Source organism: Podarcis melisellensis, assembly GCF_964234715.1.
Source record: "Podarcis melisellensis genome assembly, chromosome: 16".
In the NCBI taxonomy this organism is placed as follows: domain Eukaryota; kingdom Metazoa; phylum Chordata; class Lepidosauria; order Squamata; family Lacertidae; genus Podarcis; species Podarcis melisellensis.
In genome coordinates, this window is record NC_138533.1 from 29,283,464 (window position 1) to 29,305,015 (window position 21,552).

At 46.4% G+C, this 21,552-nt stretch overlaps 1 protein-coding gene across 1 annotated transcript; it reads right to left on the reverse strand.

Annotated features, from left to right (window-relative positions):
* Window positions 1-8,492: 8,492 nt before the first annotated feature.
* Window positions 8,493-21,314, reverse strand: UFD1 (ubiquitin recognition factor in ER associated degradation 1). Its single transcript, XM_081893476.1, has 12 exons — window positions 20,962-21,314; window positions 19,015-19,147; window positions 18,096-18,128; window positions 17,104-17,225; window positions 16,042-16,172; window positions 14,416-14,488; window positions 13,702-13,770; window positions 12,818-12,883; window positions 12,360-12,407; window positions 10,975-11,063; window positions 9,499-9,580; window positions 8,493-8,617 (listed from the first exon to the last, which is right to left on the reverse strand). The coding sequence occupies exons 1-12, from the start codon at window positions 20,962-20,964 to the stop codon at window positions 8,543-8,545; spliced, it is 924 nt and encodes a 307-aa protein (XP_081749602.1). The 5' UTR covers window positions 20,965-21,314; the 3' UTR covers window positions 8,493-8,542.
* Window positions 21,315-21,552: the final 238 nt, after the last annotated feature.

Consider the following 21,552-nt stretch of genomic DNA (forward strand, 5'->3'; position numbering starts at 1 on the left):
GGAGGAGGAGGGAAGGGTTATTTCCTGCTTCTCATAGCAACCCCACTCGAGCCCTAGTCGGTAGAGCCGCACCCCACAACAAGGACTCTGGGAATTGCAAAGATGGAGAGGTTGGAAGATTGTACATCCCATGGGGTTACCAACCGTTTGGAATTTTGAGAGTGTGCTGGGGACACCAGTCCCCAAACAGCTACCACGGGAGGGTGGCATAACACATGGTAGGCATATATTGGTGAAGCTTTTCCCATACAGTGGTACCTCTAGATACGAACGGGATCTGCTTGCAATGGCGCGTCTGCTTCTGCGCATGACGTCATTTTGAGCATCTGCGCATGCGCAAGCGGCGAAACCCGGAAGTAACGCGCTCCGTTACTTCCGGGTTGCCGAGGAGCGCAACTCGAACGCGCTCAACTTGAAGCATATTTAACCCGAGGTCTGACTGTAATTGTATTTCCTATGAGAAGAGGCTTAACCAACCTCTTGTATGTTATGTAGAAAATACGCTGCAACAGCACATTAAGGGCAAGAGGGAAACAGCAGCTCCTTAAGGCTTTGGGATTCCTATCACTTGGGCTCCAAACAACTCACACACCAATCACAGCTCTGGCCACTCATTGTCTCAAAATACAGACAGGAAGGAACAACCAGGCTCCCTCATTTCACAAAACTCCCTTGGAAGGATTTCTGCACATTTTGCTTCATAACTTTCTAGGAAGGATAGAGACCTTTTAAAAAATGAAAACTCACGAGTCTGCGGCTCATGTCAGGGTGCCAAACAAAGGTCCTCCCCAGGTCCCATAGCACCAGGTTAGCAGCCCCTGCTGTATCACATATTCAGAACGTACGTGCTGCATTTGTAGTACAGTCAAACCTTGGTTGTCGAACATAATCCGTTCCGGAAGACCGTTCAACTTCCGAAACGTTCGACAACCAGGGATCAAAGGGCGGTCAGCAAAGTCAATGGAGAGAAAAGAAAAAAATTCCCTGGAAGCCGTTCAGCTTCCAAAAACTGTTAGAAAACCAGAGCAGTTACTTCCGGGTTTTCTGCGTTCAGGAGCCAAAATCTTCCAAAATGGAGGTGTTTGGGAGCCGAGGTTTGACTGTACACAAGAACTTCTAAACCACCTCCACTCGTCACGTACAAATCTACAGGATTGTGTCCATTGTAGCCCTGTCCTGAAAGTCAATGGTATTCTGACAGTACTGTTTAGAACATTGTTGAGCGAGGGAAAACAGGGTGTCAGAGGACAGCTCACAACATTAAATAAAGCCCGTTAGCCATGACAGTTAAATGATACTTTCACATTCGGAGACAATATACCTCTTAACTAGCAAGTATAGAGACTTGTAACAGGGTTATCTCCCCAAAATTATCCCTTTAACACACTGTTTACTAAATAGTTCAGAACAAATTGTACTTTAAAAAAAATATTGAGCACCACTATAGTGAAGTATATGGTTGCTGTGAGCATGGGTTTATGGCTGAGAACTCTTCTATACAGCACAGTGTTGGGATTCCATAGAAGGCATCGCCCAGAAGTCCAACACCTGGTATTCCAGGGCCTCATCATTTGGGTTTGTCTTCATCCAGAGGCAGATACCAGCTTACGGGAGGACCTTTCCTCAAGTTCCACACTGGAGCATACTTCTGTTTCTCCATAACCCGCTCTCTTTCGCTCTTGCATAGGGAGTCCTGGAAAAAGACAGAATCGTCAATAATAATAACAACTATTATTCATACAATGCCCTCAGTGAGCATAGATGCTATGCAGAACAGAAGATCTCAGGTGCAAACTGGGGTCTCCAGGTAGGGCTTGAAACAACTGTGAAATCCTGGAGAGCTGGATAGGCATCTCAGGGTAGGCGTTCCTGACTCAGGCAGGCCAATGGTCCCAGCTGGTAAAAGAAAGCTTTGTCTGCAATCTTAGAATCGTAGAGTTGAAGGGGCCACAAGCTCCTGGTCCAACCCCTTGTAGGAAACCTCTGCCCAAAATGGGACGTGAATCCATAACACTGAGATCAAGAGTCTCATGCTCTACCAACTGAGCTATCTTGTAGGGCATGGCTCACTGGTAGAACACCTGCTTTGGGTGCAGAAGGTCCCAGCTTCAACCTTCAGGTAGGACTGGGAAAGACTGGAATACTGGAGCTGCTGCCAGTGTAGACAGTGCTGACTGATGGACTCATGGTCTGACTCAGTGTAAGGCAGCTTTCTATTTCCCTCGGTATTAAGGGAAGGATGTGTCTGCAAAATGTCCCAGGTTCAATCCCTAGCATCTCCAGGTAAGGATTAGGGAAAAGCACCTATGTGAAATGGTGGGGAGCAGCTGTCAATCAGTGTTGATGTACCTCAAGGGTGGGCTTATGGTCGATGGGATGGGGGAATCTACTGGTTAAATATCTAGATTATCAGTAGATCAGTAAGGGGTTCCGACTCCCCAAAGTAACAACAAAAACACAATTTTGGTTAGTGGTTTTATACTTGTAAACCGCTTAGAAGCTGCCTTGGCAATTTAGTGGTATATAAAGGAACTAATAAACAACAATACAGTGGTACCTCGGGTTACATACTCTTCAGGTCACATACGCTTCAGGTTACAGACTCCACTAACCCAGAAATATTACCTCGGGTTAAGAACTTTGCTTCAGGTTTAGAACAAAAATTGTGCAGCGGCCGTGCAGCAGCAGCAGGAGGCCTCATTAGCTAAAGTGGTGCTTCAGGTTAAGAACAGTTTCAGGTTAAGAACAGACCTCCGGAACGAATTAAATACTTAACCCTGAAGGCAGCCCTGTTTAGGGAAGTTTTTAATATTTAATGCTGTATTGTTTTTAACACTTGATTGGAAGCCGCCTAGAGTGGCTGGGGAGGCTCAGCCAGATGGGTGGGGTATAAATAATAAATTAAACTTGGGGGCAACAAGACGTGAGATGGTGTGCAAAAGTAGTTCTGGTATTGAAAATAAGGGTTGTATCCAGCTAGTTCTGCAGGTGTGGGTGAGCTTTGGCTCTCTAGGTCTTGCTGGACTACAACTCCCATCATCTCTGGGCATTGCCCATGCTTGGGGCTGATGGGAGTTGTTCAGCAGCACTGGGGAGCCAAAGGTTCCTCGCACCTATTCTACTCACTTCAGTACAGCCATGGAAATTAATCCAAGTTCATTACGTCTGTTAAACTCAGTGGCATAGCGTGGGTTGTCAGCACCCGGGGCAAGGCAAGTAATTTGCGCCCCCTAACCCGTGGATTTGCGCCCCCTAACCCATGGATTTGCGCCCCCTAACCCGAACCCCCAGATGTTGCGCCCGGTGCAGCCGCCCCCCCTGCACCCCCCCACGCTACGCCACTGGTTAAACTTCAAGGAGTCTATGCTGAGGATGGATAACACGGGATACAGTGAACCAAATATATTTAGCATTTCTGTTGTGCTTAGGTTAGGACATACAGACAACGGCCATTTTGCACGCATTCCAGGCATGCACACGCCTGGTCAGACCCGGAAAAGGGCGTAACCGGACGGGGTGGGTTTGCACTACACTGTCGCATGCAATGACCCAAAATGCAACCCCAGCCCAAATTGGGGGTTGCCTGTATTGCAAAACCAGTTTGTACTCCCCATCGTTACGAACCACACGATAGGTTGCATCCAATGCCAGTCCTACTCAGAATAGACCCAATGGCATTAAGAAATACACACACTCTATGCTCATCAATTTTTCTTTGCTTACTCTGCGTGGGATTGAGTTGAACCATTGTTTGAGAGCAGCAGGCAAACCACTGTTTTGAGCCACTCTGTTATTTAGTTTTGACGGTGTGTTATTTGCACCTGGCTCTAGTTGGTCAATCCTGAGGTTACAGTATAAAAAAGCAACATGGATCTGACACATCTGAAATCTGCCCACCCTACGGAAGACTAGTCTGAGCTAGATACAGTGGTACCTCGGGTTAAGTACTTAATTCGTTCCGGAGGTCCGTACTTAACCTGAAACTGTTCTTAACCTGAAGCACCACTTTAGCTAATGGGGCCTCCTGCTGCTGCCGCGCCGCCAGAGCACGATTTCTGTTCTCAACCTGAAGCAAAGTTCTTAACCTGAAGCACTATTTCTGGGTTAGCAGAGTATGTAACCTGAAGCGTATGTAACCTGAAGCGTATGTAACCTGAGGTACCACTGTACATTGATGGGTGACACAGTAAAAGGCAGCTTCCTATGAATGGATTTTTTCATTGCTACAAACCCGCACTTTGTCCCTTGGCATACCTTAGCCTGTGAACTTTTTGTCTTCTCCCATGCTTTGCAGTTCTCATAATCTCTCTTCCACTGTTTACAGGAAGGCGCCTCTCCATAGGTATAGTAGTAATGGAACAAATTTGGGATGCTCTTGCAATGTTTCCATTCAGACCAGTAGTCATTGCAGGCTCGTGGGGGCTGCCAAACACACACACAGAATGTGTAAGCAAGGAATCAACACTCATCTACAGGACAAAGAGGATCATAGAAACTGCAACAAAATGTTGCAGTGCAAAGTGCTCTTCTGTTCCAGGTGCCTTCCCAGACCCGCTGAAAGAACTTATTAAACCGCTTCTTAAAAAAAACATCTTTGGACCTGGCCATCATGGCCAACTAACACCCAGTCTCAAATCTTCCATTCTTGGACCAGGTGATTGAGCACATGGTCGTTGAACAACTCCAGACACGCCTGGAGGATACGGACCACTTGGATCCCTTCCAATTGGGATTCAGGCCTCATCATGGGACTGAAACTGCCTTGGTCACGATGGTCGATGATCTCTGGCAGGCCAGAGACTGAGGTGAAAGCTGTTCCCTGGTCCTGCTGGATTCTCTAAGCGGCTTTTGACACCATTGATCATGACATCCTTATGGATAGTCTGAAGGAGTTGGGAGCTGGGGGCACTGTTATACAGTGGTCCCGCTCCTTCCTCCTGGGCTGTGTCCAGAAAGTGGTGTTGGGGGGGGTGAGTGCTTAGACCCCTGGGCTCTAAGTGCCTCAGGGTTCTGTACTCTCCCCCATGCTTTTTAACATCTACATGAAGCTGCTGGGAGAGATAACCAGGGGGTTTGGGCTGGGTGTTCATCAGTATGCGGATGATACCCAGCTCTACCTCTCCTTCAGATCAGAACCAGTGGAGGCAGTGAAGGTCCTGTGTGAGTGTCTGGAGGCGATTGGTGGCTGGATGGCAGCTAACAGACCAAGGCTGATTCCTGACAAGACAGAAATACTGTTCTTGGGGACAAGGGGCGGAACCCTAGCCCTGAACTGTGCCCCTGAAGGACCAGGTGTGCAGCCAGGGAGTCATTTTTGACTCACAGTTGTTCATGGAGGCGCAGGTCAATTCTGTGTCCACAGCAGCTGTTTACCCACACCAGCTGGTATGCAGGCTGAGACCCTACCTGCCCACAGACTGTTTCACCAGAGTGATGCATACTCTGGTTACCTCCCGCTTGGACTACTGCAATGTGCTCTATGTGGGGCTACTTTGAAGGTGACTCAGAAACAACAACTAATCCAGAATGGGGCAGCTAGACTGGTGACTGGGAGTGGCCACCGAGACCATATAACCCCGGTCCTAAAGGATCTTCATTGACTCCCAATACATTTCTGAGCACAATTCAAAGTGTTGGTGCTGACCTTTAAAGCCCTGAACGGCCTTGGCCCAGTATACCTAAAGGAGCGTCTCCACCCCCATTGTTCAGCCCGGACACTGAGGTTCAGCGCCGAGGGTCTTCTGGCAGTTCCCTCACTGCGAGAAATTTGGCTACAGGGAACCAGGCAGAGGGCCTTCTCGGAAGTGGCGCCCGCCCTGTGGAACGCCCTCCCTTCAGATGTCAAGGAAATAAACAACGATCTGACTTTTAGATGACGTCTGAAGGCAGCCCTGTTTAGGGAATTTTTTAAGGATTGCTGTTTTTATTATGTTTTCAAATACAGTGGTAACTCGGGTTAAGAGCTTAATTTGTTCTGGAGGTCCATTCTTAACCTGAAACTGTTAACCTGAGGTACCACTTTAGCTAATGGGGCCTTGTGCTGCCGCCATGTGATTTCTGTTCTCATCCTGAAGCAAAGTTCTTAACCTGAGGTACTATTTCTGGGTTAGCGGAGTCTGTAACCTGAAGCGTCTGTAACCTGAGGTACCACTGTATGTTGTAAGCCGTCCAGAGTGGCTGGGGAAATCCAGCCAGATGGGTATTATTAGTATTATTATTATTATTATTAATAATAATAATAATAATAATGGGAATTGTAGTCCAAAAGCAGCTGGGAAAACACTGCTTTAACCCAGCTCTTTTCAGTCCCAGTTGTTGTTGTTGTTGAACTACAACTCCCATCCCCCCAGCTAGCAAGGGATGATGGGAGTTGTAGTCCCAGAACACCTGGATGGCGCTATAAGGGACCTATTCGACTCATATACCTGCATTAGGCACAAGGAATTCTGCAGCCTGCACACCTTCTGCCACAACAGACCAGCCTTTTGAGGGGCCTTTATAAAACTGCCTCTCTTGAAGGCTTTTTAAAGCAGCTTTCCTATTCTGAGCCCCACATTATCCCCCCCCCCCCCCGCTTACCCTCCAGGTATCGCTGTCAGCCATGCTGCTCCCTGCTCCGTCCCTCCCTCTCCGTAAAGAGGCGGGGCTTTGTGACGGATTGACCCGGCCGCGCCACCGTCCGCGAGCTCAGACGCAGTCGAAGACAAAGAGGTAAAAGCTCCAGCGGTTCGCTTAGAGACAACTTCCGGCTCCCGTTTGCGGCAGTTTGGCTGAGGCTCCGCCATTGAAGGGGGTTAAGAGTGGCGAGGAAAGGCTGATTGGGGGTAATTTGGCAAAGGGGGGGGGACACTTTCCCTACCCACCCCGTGCTTTTGAAATAATTGTCGCCTGTGCAAAAGAGAGAAGAACAAAACGACTTTTTTATTTTAAAAAAAGGCTTGACTCCTGTTCCTTATTTAGTAATTATTAAGCAATATCAACTCAGTCTGGAGAGCTCAGTTGGTTAGAGTGGCTTCTTTTGGTCGTTGCCTAGAAAAATGCAGTGAAATATTATCCTAACAGTCTACCAAGAAGTAAATATTGAGTTGAATGGAACTTTCAGGTGGCTGAGGACAGGATTGCAGCCTAAATGAGTCCTTTTTTTGGATTCACTGGTTTCCCACTGTACTACCAAATTTACAGTGTGTCACTAAGGCCCCACATGGCAACTTAGGCATAATGGTGTAATTGCCTAAGCACTTAATTTAACTCAGAGGTAATTTTAAGGCCTGGGGACCAGATGTGGCCCAATCGCCTTCTCAATCCGGCCCGCGGATGGTCCAGGAATCAGCGTGTTTTTACATGAGTAGAATATATCCTTTTATTTAATAGTAATAATAAATAAAATTTTATTTATATCCCGCCCTCCCCAGCCGAAGCCGGGCTCAGAGTGGCTAACAACATTTAAAATGCATCTCTAGGTTATTTGTGGGGCATAGGAATTCATTCATTTTATTTTTTTTCAAAATATAGACCGGCCCACCACATGGTCTGAGGGACGGTGGGATGGCTGAAAAAGGTTGCTGACCCAATTTAACTACACAATGTGAAAGCACAACAGTACAGTGTGGCAATTTCTTCAGCCATCAGAAGGTAGAAACTTTGCTTTGCCTATTTATGCTGAAACATTCGTGGAGGATGAGACGATCAATGGCTACCAACCCTGGTGGTTATGGTTCTAGCTCCACTGTCTTCTGAATTATCAGTTGTTGGAAGTCACAGGAGGGGAGAGTGTCGTTGCGTTCAGGTCCTGCTTACAAACTTCCCATGCACATCTGGCTGGCCACTGTGAGGGCAGGAGGCCAGACTAGATAGGCCTTTGGTTTAAGCAGGGCTTTTCTTATTTAACCAGGACGACTATTAAGAAACCGTATCTTTACCATCCATTCCACATGCATGTAAACCACTAATTTTATTCCATCTAGTTCTAGCTAAGAAACCTGCACCTGAGCTGTATCACTTCACAGTACAGGTCAGGTATCAAATGGCTGGATGTTCTGGCATACAAAGGCATTCAAAGGTAAGAGTACAAAAAACAGTCATTCATACATGTTGCTTTTGCTTCTGGCCCTGCCAGAACACTGGCATGCGGGCCCTGGAAGGTTGCCCACAAGGCTTCCACAGCCCTGCCCTAAACTGTAAAGAAACCATGCCTATTTTCCAAGTGTGGGAAGTTAACATACAAGAAAGCAACTTATTCAAGAACCCTTTGCTGCCATAAATCAAAAACAGCCTTCAGAAATCCACATTCTTTTCGTGTCTCTGCTGCTCAGTGTTACCAGAGTTATCTTCATCAACACGCAACTTACAATCTTCTACTAAGCAAAACCCACTGAACCACACTTCACTTGAAAGTGCAGAACCAGATTAGAATGTCCTTATGTTGCTTATGAACAAGAGTGCCCCCCCCAATACAACGTCCTTTTACAAAAGAGAAGCTAAAATAAGTCAGAAACGCTGCAGTGTTATTTTATTCTTCCCGACCAACTCCTGGTTCCGGGAGTTACGGTTTTCTTCCTTTCTTTCGGAGTGACTGGCCTTCTCCAGAAAAGGCAATGAAGCGGCTTCCAGAGTCATCCTGAAAACAGAGGGGTGGATAATGGGAAATATTACTTTATAAACTCACATTATTATTCATTATTACACTTGCAAGAAGTGAAGACCTGGGCTTTTCAGGCAGCGATCTGTTCAGGCACCATGAGTAGTTCCAGCTTTGCACTGAACCTGTGATTTGAGCTGGGCTGGCTTCTGCTTATTCACTTATTTATTGAAAATGCTTAGAAATGCCAAAACACACAAGGTAAACGAGTTTTAGGGTCTGTCTTGGGTGCAGTGCAAATAACAGATTTATTATGACTGACCAATATCTCTTCCTGAGCTCTCTTGTCAGATTCTTTGGGTGGTTGTTGTTTTTAGGTGCTGGTCTTAACCAGCACTGCATGAACAGGGCTGAGTGGGGCAGAGCAGGACGGAAGAGAAAACATTCCACTACAAAGGTGGAAGGCCTTCTGCAAATGGGATGACTTCACCGGGGACAGAAAGGGTAAAGGTAAAGGAACCCCTGACAATTAAGTCCAGTCGTGAACGACTCTGGGGTTGCGGCGCTCATCTCGCTTTACAGACCAAGGGAGCCAGCGTTTGTCCGCTTCTGTAGACAGTTTTTCTGGGTCATGTGGCCAGCATGACTAAGCCGCTTCTGGCGAAACCAGAGCAATGCACAGAAATGCCATTTACCTTCCCGCTGCAGTGGTACCTATTTATCTACTCGCACTGTGTGCTTTCGAACTTCTAGGTTGGCAGGAGCTGGGACCGAACAACGGGAGCTCACCCTGTTGCGGGAATTCGAACCACCGACCTTTCGATCAGCAAGCCCAAACAGCACAGTGGTTTAACCTACAGCGCCACCCGGGTCCCTTCACTGGGGACAACCTCAAGTGAAAAAGCTACAGTTTTACTCACTTCTTCTACTTTCTTGACCAGCGGCCGAGAATTTCTGATGAATGTGATCTTGCCAATTTTGAAGTCATAGTTGGGAATTCCTCTGCAGAAGAGACAAATGAGGTACATGTGCTTCATATATTCGTTTCTGTTCTGCCTTATGGAGCCAGCTCACAAATCACAGAAAAAAGATTAACATCCAAATCAAACTGAGAAAAAAGCATGAAGTTAAGGGTTTGCTCCTGCTTAGAAAGATGGAAAAACTTGGCATGTTTTTTTTTTTATTTGGGTTAAATATTTTTTGAGAGGACCCAAAAACAATTCAATGAAGACTAAGCATACTCAGAATGTTGACTAATGGTTGGGCGGGTGAAGGAGAATGGAAATGCTGGAGGCCGGGAACAGGATGGGGTCTCCTAAAGGTAGGCATGGCCATGCCATTCAGCTTCTGAAATGTTTGACAACTGAATCACAGCTTCCAATTGGTTGCAAGAGCTTCCTACACTCAGTGGAAGCCGCAATGGATGTTCAGCTTCTGAAAAACATTTGAAAACTGGAGCATTTACTTCCAGATTTTCAGTGCTCGGGAGCTGAATTGTTCGAAAATGGAGCCATTTGAGAGCCAGGGTTTGACTGTATATACATAGACAGAGATATATAGATAGTGCGTTTCGGAAGCAAGATCCAGCTGTCTCCTTTTGCTTGGCTTCTGCTGAAAGAGTAATTATCCCCCTCACTGGTTCCTGGTGGATGAGCAATTTTAAACATGTGGCTTCACAAGGCTTTTTTAAGTCGTAGGTTGATCTCAGCTGGAGTTGTCGAAACGCATTATCCTAGCTTGTGCGAGACTTGCCGCTGTAAACAAATGAGCCAGCCTTCCCCTGTTTGGTGCCTTGCAGATGTTTTGGACTGCGCATCTCATCACTCCCAAACCAGCACAGCCGAGGGTGAGGGATAAATGAAAGTTTTAGTCCACAATATCTGGAGGGCACCAGGTTTGGGAAAGGTAAAGTCACCATATTATCCACAGTGAGAAGTGTTGTGACGTGGGGCTTCTTTAGTCTACTGGACAGTGACCAGAGAGGACCTGGGTTCAAACAGGATGCTCATTCTTAGGCTAACCACTAAAGACCTGCTTCTACACACTCTTCTCTGTCCTCCATACAGACAAGCAAAAGGAATGAATGCACACTTCTAACCAGGCAAAAATGCTCAGGAGGTGAAGCAGGGACCCATAATGGGGTGTGGCCTGGGGAAGAGTTCTAAGGGCCGGATAGAGAGGCTTGGGGGCCACATTTGCCTCCTGGACCTGAGATTTCCCGCTTCCGATATAGCTGCTGTTTCTTTTCTTCCTTTCCAAGCCATGTTACGACACTCCAAGCGAGAATATCCTACTTGCACAAATACTGAAGCCATGGGAATGCTGCAGACAGAGATGGAAACGGCCCAAGTCATTTTACTTGGAGGACACACAGAATTGCGTCAAGGCAAACCAACCTTCTAATGTCTTCTGGTTTAATTGGAGAAGGATTTGGCTCGACGCCTTTCTTTTTCCCGTCCAGCCTGTTCCCAGATCCTGAAAAGGCCTGAGGGATAAGAAAAGTACAGTCATCAACATGAAATCATCATCCTTGTAAAATGGAGCATCTCAAATCATGGCCCGCGTAGGATGACGCCTATATCCACCTGAACAGTTCTGATCTAGTTTATCCAAGAAATCCCCAGAGGCAATCACCCAAGGAAACTAAGCAGGAAAACAACAACAACTCTACTAAGGATTGTCTTTGAAAGGCTGCCTATTAGACTGCAACTGTTCTACAGTTTGGAAAGGAATTATATCTACCGTACTTTTCGGTGTAGAAAACTTAGGGGTGATGTGGGATTGGGGTGGTGTTGATTGGGTGTTGCCTTGGCAACTGGGCGGGCAATAGGCTGCTTCTGCTGGCAAGGGGACAGATATTAGGAGGCACGAGTGTTAGTGTTGCCCAGGCGAGTGAGTGATTTTCGGCAACCCCCCCCCCCCCCCGCCAAAGCTGAACAACTGTCACGGGACTGCCAAGGAACGCCTTTTGAGTCGGGGGGAGGAGAAGAGCCAGAGCAGGAACAGTCAGAAGGAAACGGTCAGGACATGACGGAAGGGGAAGAGGAGGAGTGCCATGAGGTGGCAAGGCTCTCCGATGCTGAAGCAGAGCCCCAGCACCGCATAGGGAGCTCAGGGACAGTCAGAGAGCCTATGCCTTTGGCACAGGAAAGGAAAGGGTTAAAGCACAGGGATCAGAGACGTCCCATGAAGCTACCCCACCTCTTCTGTTGGAGGAGAAGCAGGAGAAGACCACTCCCCGAATCTGAACTGGACGATTCGGATGCATAAGTTGTAAATAAAGAACTGTAAATACCTCTCTGAGTGAGCAGAGGATGCTTATTGCGAAGAGAATACACAAACCATCACAACAACTCTGTGCAATCTCCCCCCATTTTCTTAATTTTTAGTCCCCCCAAATAGGGGGCGTCTTATACATGGGGGCGTCTTATACACGGAAAAGTATAGTATATTCTGAATTTGGATTCTCAACATGCTGCAAGTCTTATCATAAGAGAAACATTTCAGTGGGTTCACTGGAATATCTAAGCAGCTTCCTTCATATGGGGCGATGCAGAGGGTGTCAAGTCCCCCTTTGAGGGATGTTTGATATCCCTATTTTTAATCTTTGTGTTTGTGAGTAGCTTTGAGTTCTTTTTTAAATGTTTTTGTACGTGCTCGAAGCCGCCCAGAGTAGTTGGGGAAACCCAGTCAGATGGGCGGGGTATAAATAAAACCGTTGTTCTTGTTATTTTTTAAAAAGCAGCTAATAAATATGGTTTAATTAATCAAAGAGACTTACACGGAATCCCAGGTCACCCACGTAGCCGCTATGGTCTGCCTCCACATCCTGGAAAACAAGCGGGGAAACAAGTTGACTTGTTTTACAATGGCTCCGCAGCATTCCTTCCGCTCAATTCTGGTGCTCAGAAACAGTGGAGGTGGAATATATCCACCAACAGTGAACTGGTCTAATCCTTTTCTAAAAACTATCCAAATTGGTGCCAGCCACTGTCTCTTGTAGGAGTGAGTTCCACAGTTTAATCATGCACTTTGTCAAGAAATCCCGAATCTTCCAACAAAAGGACCGCTCTGTCGACCAACACAATCAAGAAAATGAAAAGCAAGGAGTAAATCAACTTGACAACCAGCTTTATCAATTTATTTGTCGCATTCACCGCTTCTTCTGAGTGGGGTTTTTTTTTGGGGGGGGGAGGAAAAAGCAAGTAAAAAGAGAGAAGAATATACAAGGCCACTTACTGTGGACTCCTCGTGGTGTGTCTGTCTTTCTGGTTCTTTGTAACCCAAGGGTGCATCAAAATCCACCTGTATAGTAATAAATAATAATAATAATAATAATAATAATAATAATAATAATAATAATAATTTATTATTATTTATACACCACCCATCTGGCTGGGTATAGAGTCAATATCAAATTCACAATCAGGGTAAGAAACAAGAACAACATTCCTAAGAAATGGCTTCCTAAGGACTAAGTGATTTAGTCCTTCCCCAGAAGTAGAATTAAAGCAATTATTCCTGCAGCCAGATTTCACGGGATCCTCTGGGTCCCCCCTTAAGACCATCAGTTGTACAATGGGAAGGGAGAAGGGTTTTGATGTTGTGCAAAATTGTAGCTCCTTTCTCTGCAAGAAGATCAAAACAGAGGAGGGGATTTGGTGGGTTTGTGGTACTTGGGAAAAAGCAGCCCGTGCATTCTGCATTTGCATCCTGAATTTTGCTTCTGCAATTGCATTTTGAATTTTGAGGCCTTTAAAAGCTGCAAGGCAGGACTTGGAGTCCAATGTGCGCATTGACGGTTTTTGAATCATTCTGCCGGAAACACCGGATGCTTTTTCACTTTCGGACAGCCAGGAGAGATAATGGGCTTACAAACTTGGTTGCTGTTTTTAAAAGTCTAGAAAAAAATTAAAGTGAAACATGGGTGGAGTTACTAAAAACTAAATATATTTTAATGGGAATGTGAACCCGCGGGAAATACCTGGGGGAGGGGGGGGCTATACTGCAACACAGGCCCCTGACAGCTTTCCACTGGAGTAATGTGGCCCTTGACTTAAAAAAGGTTCCCAGCCCCTGCTTTAAGCAGTCAGTGAGACTGAAGACGCCCATCTCCCACTTACATTCATGTCACACTCTATGATGGACACAGCTTTGTCGGGTTTCGTCTCCATCACTCGAAGCTCATAGATCTAAAAAAAAGACAGCCGATCTCATCATCAATATCATCTCTATCAAGTTGCCTTACCAGTCTTATAACTCTTTTACTCACACACTGCCCTGCCCCATGCCAGCTCTCAAATTCAATCTAATACCTAGAAGTCACCTAAAATCCACTTTAAAACCAGGAGATAGCCCTGGATCCATTATCAACTGCACAGATAGATGCATGCACAAGTTTCTGGATTATGATGCCTAATCATTCCCTCCAGGGCTCCTCAGGTATAGCTTAGGTAAAGGGACCCCTGACCATTAGGGCCAGTCGTGGCCGACTCTGGGGTTGCGGCGCTCATCTCGCTTTATTGGCCGAGGGAGTTGGCATACAGCTTCCGGGTCATGTGGCCAGCATGACTAAGCCGCTTCTGGCGAACCAGAGCAGCGCACGGAAATGCCGTTTACCTTCCCGCCAGAGCGGTACCTATTTATCTACGTGCACTTCATGCTTTCGAACTGCTAGGTTGGCAGGAGCAGGGACCGAGCAACGGGAGCTCACCCTGTCGCAGGGATTCGAACCGCTGACCTTCTGATCGGCAAGTCCTAGGCTCTGTGGTTTAACCCACAGCGCCACCCAAGTCCCAGAGGTATAGCTTATTCTGCTTTAAATGGCAATGTATTACCTTTTCATTGTAGTTGATGGCTATAACATCTCCGGTGGTCAGGCAAGCAAAATTTCTCAGAGCGTTTTCCAATCTTTACAGGATGTTAAATTGAAATACAAGCCATGCTGGTAGCATAAAAGGTTACATTTCACAACTGCAGCTACATCACCAGCTGCTTTTAACCCTCCCCATCTCCTTGTGGCTGCCTCTCTCCTTCAATTGTCACCTGGCAGGCTGCCATTCCACTGGGCTAGAGCAGAGGAAGAGAGGTGAAGCAGGAACACTTCACTGGGTCTGGCTCTTTCAGGCTCCTCTTCTCCCTGAACAGCTTTCTGTTCTAGCTGGCCATTATATGAACCAGTGCCTGTGTTTGCTTGGTGTGGGGTTTTTCCCCATCTTCCCTCCTTACTCGTTTTCCTTTTGTGCTATGCCTATTGGCAGGGGGAACTTACTCTTTATTGATCTTATGTTAGCCACCCTGGGAGCCTTTCTGACTGCAGAGCGTGGTAAAAATACTTGAAAATAAATAGACCCCCAACCTCCATGGTGCAGAAAATCTGCTTTAGAATAACATGGTCTGTCAACTTTCTCCTACATCTTATTCTCATAAGGTAAACTCTCCCCTCCTCATTCTCCAGCTCATGGCATGTTACCAGCTTTTGGAAAGAAGACACACAGATCGGTGTCACTGGCGTCCACTGCAAACTGAAGTCAGTGAGGCTACATCAGAGAAAGCTGTCTCTGAACTGGCCCTTGTTCATTTTCAGATAGCACCTGTTTTTGGAGCCCAGGGGCCACCTTCCCTCCTAAGTAACCTTCTGGGGCTGCAGGCCAATGGCAGGCAAGGCCAGAGGGAAGACAATGCAACTCTGTACACTCAGAGGCTCTGCCAGCTGAACTGGTTAGCACATGGTGCCGATAATGCCAAGGGCCTGGGTTCAACACCCCACATGGGTCACCTGCATATTCCTGCATTGCATGGGGTTGGAGTACGTGACCCTCAGGGTCAGCCAGGCCAAAGAAGAGACAGGAAGGGGTGTGGCCTGGGGAGGAAGTGCATGCTGGGCAGAGCTGTTGGGTTTTTTGACTATGTGCAATTCTGTGCAGCCTCACACAAAGCAATTAAGAGTTGGCCAACAGCCAAGGACGACTGAGCAAAGAGGAGTTATCTGCCTAGAGATAAGAAGCCTGGAAACAGCTTTACCATTGGCTAAAGTCTCACACAGGCATAATGATTTATGGCCTAAATGACTGGAATGTCTAAGAGTTGTTTGGAGTGAGAGTTAGTTGAGATCTGTGTATCTGTTCTGTTCTTGTACATAGTAACTTGAAGTCTGCTGTACATAATAAACACACCTATAAGTAACAAGTCACTGGTTCCTGCTTCATCCATCCTGCCTGCAGCTGATTGCTTTCAAGAATTCTGCGTATGCTCTGCTAAGGTCTGGCTAAGGTCCTGCAACAGGTCAAAGTTGCCAAACACCAATAAGAGCTCCAAGGTCCAGATGGACAGCCCTGGAGAACCACATTTGGTCCTGAGGTTCCTTACTCCCTTGTTGGAAAAAGGAAATTCATCTTCCTTCCCTGGGGCCACAGCTCAAACCACCCTCTGCGGCTTCCCCTGAGGTTTAACAAAAAGGATACACTGCTTTAGGATTGGTGATATCAAGGAAATCAGGGCTCTGCGGCTGAAATTTGGAGTACGTCGCCACCTGCAAGTTGACGCTCTCTACCTGCACCAGGCCCCCTTCCTCCAAGAGCAGGTTCTGCATCATCTGTCAAAAGGAAACAAAGACAGGTGTTCAAATAATGTCTTGGGAGACACTCAGAGCTTCCCGCAAAGAATCCTGTGGCCTGTAGTTCGTTAAGGTGCTGAGAGTTGTCAGGAAACCCTTATTTCCTCTCACAGAGCTGTAATTCCCAACCAACTACAGTGGTGCCTCGGGTTACGTACTTAATTTGTTCCGAGGTCCGTTCTTAACCTGAAACTGTTCTTAACCTGAAGCACCACTTTAGCTAATGGGGCCTCCTGCTGCTCCTGCGCCGCCACGGCACGATTTCTGTTCTCACCCTGAAGCAAAGTTCTTAACCCCAGGTAATATTTCTGAGTTAGTGGAATGTGTAACCTGAAGCGTATGTAACCTGAAGTGTATGTAACCCGAGGTACCACTGTACTCTGAGAATTGTAGCTCCGTGATGGGAATGTACAGTGGTGCCTCGCAAGACGAAATTAATCCGTTCCGTGAGGCTCTTCGTATAGCGGTTTTTTCGTCTTGCGAAGCAAGCCCATTGACAGCTTAGCGGATTAGCGCTACAGCTGTCAAGCGGCTTCCAGCGATCAGCTGTTAAGCGGCTTATCAGCGGAACAGCTGATAAGCGGCTTAGCGGCTTAAGAAAAGGGCGAAAAAAGCGAAAAAAACCCGCGGGGGGATGCAAGATTTTTTTCGTCTTGCGAAGCAACCCCATAGGGGAATTCGTTTTACGAAGCGCCTCCAAAACGGAAAACCCTTTCGTCTAGCGGGTTTTTCGTCTTGCGAGGCGTTCGTCTTGCGGGGCACCACTGTACATTCTATCCGCAGTTTGTATGAGACAACAGCAAGAGCCTGTGAAATGATTTTTAAAAAAATAAAAAATAAGAGGGCAACTCATTTCATATAACCCTTGTAGAAGTTTTACGTTGAGAAGAGAATCAAGGTGTCTACTTACCCAGTGTGGAAGGTAACAAATGCCTTCGTCGGCCACAAACTCAAGCACACCACAGTGCGTCATCCGGTCAGAATTTTTATTTGTCAGTTTAAACAACATAGGATAGGTGATATTAAGCCGGCCTAGGAAAAAATGGGGGTGGGGGGAGAAGTACTGCATTATATCAAAGAGAATTTTCTTGGAAGCTCGGATAAAGAATCTTGGACTGTGAGCCTACACTTGCTTAATTGGGAGTAAGCCTCGCTGAACTCGCTGCGGAGAATATTTGAGGTCACTGGAAGAGTCAAAATGGCTTCAGGGTTGCTCTCCTGTACTATTTCAGATGTGGTTTATATACTTATGTATGTATTTGCCTTGTAGATTTATGAACACATGATTTATATATATGTGAGACCTTAGAATTCCTATAACAGTTGGGTATATAAGGGGGTGAGAAAACATTTTAGGCATCCTGGTCCCTAGCTGTATAGGGCTTTGAACACCAGTAGCAGCCCCTTGAATGAAGGCTAGTACCTTATTGACAGCCAGTGCAATTAATTCAGTAGCAGTGTAATGTGGTGGCAAAAAACCCAGAAAAATAGTTTTGTCTGTGCACTGTGTGACTCTGGAGCAAGAAGAAGTTGAGACAAGAGGTGATCATCATTGTGCCCTTCCACATCCTATGGGATGGACTGTCAAGAGGAAATAATTGTAGCGTTACTGTAGCAGCAATTTCACATACGTTGCCAATCCAAAATGCTTATTGGCGGATTTAACCAGCTACAACCTTAATATTTAACTGGTAGGTCAGGACCCACAACTGGATTGTGTCCTGAACCAAAGTGGGGCGCGATGATGACATTGCTGTCATACAAATACAAGATTAAAACAATTAAGATGAGGGTCTCTAAACCCCTGTCTCGATTAAAGGTGGGTCGGAAAACACTGAAAACACTTGCAGTGAGAGAATATACTTTACATCTTCATAGGTAGGCTGAATAGAAGATACTCACTGAGTTGATCCAAAGCAGAGGGTGGCATAATTACTGCGAAAAAAGGAAATTAACAGTAAGATTAGGTATGGCATGGCAATGGAAAACAAGCACAGGAAAATCAAGGCGTGTACTTTAATATGAGAATATATTCCTTCGTTGAATTCCAGCCCACAGACGTTAACACAGAGAGAAGTTTATCCAATGTCCTATGTCATAACACCTAGATTTCCTTCTCCTGATTCAGAGTAGCGGGTGTGAAAACCAAGAGAGTAAGTATCCTATATACTACACATTTCAGTGGGGAGGAAGACTCAACACGAGGCTACCACAGGGATGGGGAACCCCAGGCCTGTGGCCCAAATGTGACCCTCTAGATCAGGTGTGGGAAACCTGTGGCCCTCCAAATGTTGATGAACTAAATCTCCCCTCATCTTTGGTGAGGCTTGCTGGAGTTGTTGGTAATTGCAGTTCATCAACATCTGAGGCTCCCCACTCCTTCCCACTGGAGCGGTACCTATTTATCTACTTGCACTTTTGATGTGCTTTCGAACTGCTAGGTGGGCAGGAGCTGGAACCGAGCAACGGGAACTCACCCCGTTTAGACCACAGCGCCACCCGCATCCCTAATGTGGCCCTTACACTTCCATAATCCAGATAATGCTCCTGAATCCCATTTGCTGGAAACCGCAGGAGGGGAGAGTGCTCTTGTGCTTGGGTCCTGCCTGAAGGCACCCCACAGGCGTGTGGTTGGTCGCTATGAGAACAGGATGCTGGACTAGATGGGCCATTGGCCTGATCCAGTAGGCTCCTCTTATGCTCCATTTGGGGGAGCTTAGCCAGCATGTGTTGCTTAATGCTCTTTCAAGTACCACCCCCTGCAAAACACAAAACCATCTAGCCCTCAAGAGAATATTCAAAAAGAAAAATGTGCACATACTCTTCCCGCCTTTCTCCACATCTGACCTGTCATTAGGTCCAGCAAGCATGGACACTGAGAAACAGCGGTACTGAGTCGAGAAGCGGTTCTGGAACACTCTGGGGATTGGGTGATCGAACATATTGAAAGAAAACTGGGGAGGAAAAGCAAGAGAATGCATTAGAAGAGGCAAGTTATATATAATATGCTGCCATACTGAATCAGACAATTCGTCTATTTAGCTTAGTACTGTCAACTTCTGTGTTCTTCAGCCTTGGGTCTGCTGGTGTTCTTGGACTACAACATCCATCATCGCTGGCAGTCCCACAAAGAGCAGATTACAATGATCCAATCTGAAAATTCCCAGAGCATGGGAGCACATGCTCACTGATGAGACAAGTAGGCCTCAAAGCAATATGCCCAGTCCTGGGGCCTCAAGTTGTTCCAACCTTTTGTACACGAGAACCAAGACCTTGAATTGAGCTCTGTTGCTCACGAGGAGCCAGCGCAGTGCTTTAAGGATCAACCACATGCAATTCTATCTCGCTGTCCCACTTGACAGCGGTATCCTGTACCAGTGGCAGCCTCCAGACCATCTTCAAGGGCAGCCCCACACAGAACGCATTGCAGTAGTCTCCAACAGTGAGGTTCTTAGAGCATGGCTGACTGAATCTGGGCTTTCCCAGGCCAAGAATGGTACACTATGCTTTAAAGTTGTTGTCTTTATTATTTCACTTCGCAGAATTTCTGATAAGCGGCAGCTGTATAAATGTAAATAAATACATAAACAACAGCCCACAAAAGCTGCTCTCATGGTAAGACTGCAATCTGCATATAATTTACCCTGAACCCAGGAAACCAGTCTGGCGACTGACTGGTTAAGATTCCTACTTGAGCTGGGGGCAATTTTTAGTCAAAACTCTCTTTTGCTATTTAGTTTTTAATGGGCTTTTTGTTTTTTCCAGCCTTCTCTTGATCTTGCCTCCTTGAATCTACTGTCCGTCGCACAAACTGCTGTTACGGTGCTGTACGCACACAAAACTAAAATGGGGACTATGCTGCCGCAAATCTAAACCTTTAAGTGGGTTGGGCATTGTTCCATTTAAACATACTGCCAAGGTGTGCACTTCAGCTTTCGCTCATTGTGGTTTTCACCCGTGTTGTCGCTTTACTTTTACTTTGCAAGGCATAAGTGCATAGAAACCCTATTTACATTTGCCACTGGCCGTAGCAATAAAATAAAATACAATATATTGAGGACAGAGCAAAATGCTTAGCTATACCAAATACGAGAGGCTCACGTGGACGCGAATGACAGAAATTGACACATCATTCTTCATCCGCAGATAAGACAGGTGAACCGATAGGCTTCCTTTTGATTTTTGTTTTAATCATAAACAAACAACAACAACAACAACTGAGCAATGTCAGAAAGTCAATCAAACAACAGATGTTATTCTTAGTGCCCCTGCTAAAAGATTTGCAAGGTTTTTTTTGGCTGTATATTATTACCTGAGTGGAAAAATGCAAGTCGTCATTGCCCCCCCATCCTAATAACTTATCTTCGAGGTACCACAGAACTACAATGGGGTGTGTATGTGTGTGAGGGCTCAGTTTCGTTTTGATTTTGTTCAAATTGCTATTATTTTTTACCTATGCCATTTTAAAGTGTGATATGAATGCTGTATACTTAGCTTTAGATTTTGATTTGTGTGGAAACTGCTTCCCATTTTGTTGTGTATTTTTTTGATGTGGTTTATTTATTGTTTATGACTTTCGTAATGACGTAAATCTTGTTCTGCTGTAAAGGCTGTGCAAAGGCGGTATACAAATAATAAATGATGGTGTGTGTGTGTGTGTGTACTTTTGCAATTCCTTACAGCCAGGATGACTCCGCATTTCCCACCACCAACATCCAATATTAGTCCCCCCCAATCCAAATAAAGACCCCCCCCAAAGGCCTCCTACCATGATGGTGGCGTCTCCTCCTCCTCCTCGTCCCCTTCGCTACTGACAGGCCACCCGCAAAGGCCTCCTCAGGTGCCGGGGAGCTCCGGTCAACTTGCCTCTTTCGAGGCCGACAGGAAGCCTCGTGAGGCGCCGAGGGAAACGGAGCGAAGGGCGGTGGGGCGGAATCCCTTGGCTAAGGGGGAAGCGGGTGGGGACTTCTTTCCCAGGGGCTGGAAATCAGCGACCTTTACTCAAAAGCCGCCTATGCATTCGACACCCGGTAAGCCGGCATTTCCGTGTGTCGAAAAGCTCAACGGGATCGCGCCCCTCACGTTCGTTCTGGCTTTAACAACAACCGCGACAAAAACCACATTTCCCAGAATGCCATTCGAAGGCTCGGTCCGCCAAGGTTTTGTTCCGGGTGAAGGGGGCGGGGGAAGGCTCTCGTGTTTTCTCCTTCTTTTTAACGTCTCGTTTTTAATTTCAACTCTTTAAAAAAAAATCACAGCGTTGTGCATCGGTTTGGGGTTCTGTGGGCGCTTTTTGGGTGTATTTATCAGCCCACAGTTGTAGGAGGACATTAAAGGGAAAGGCACTGCCCGAATCAAA

Coding starts and splice junctions, on each gene's coding strand:
- UFD1 (XM_081893476.1), bottom strand. Junction 12,884..13,701: donor TCATAGAGTGTGACATGAAT/GTAAGTGGGAGA, acceptor ATTACTATACAG/GTGGATTTTGATGCACCCTT. Junction 8,618..9,498: donor TGGTCAAGAAAGTAGAAGAA/GTGAGTAAAACT, acceptor CTCTGTTTTCAG/GATGACTCTGGAAGCCGCTT.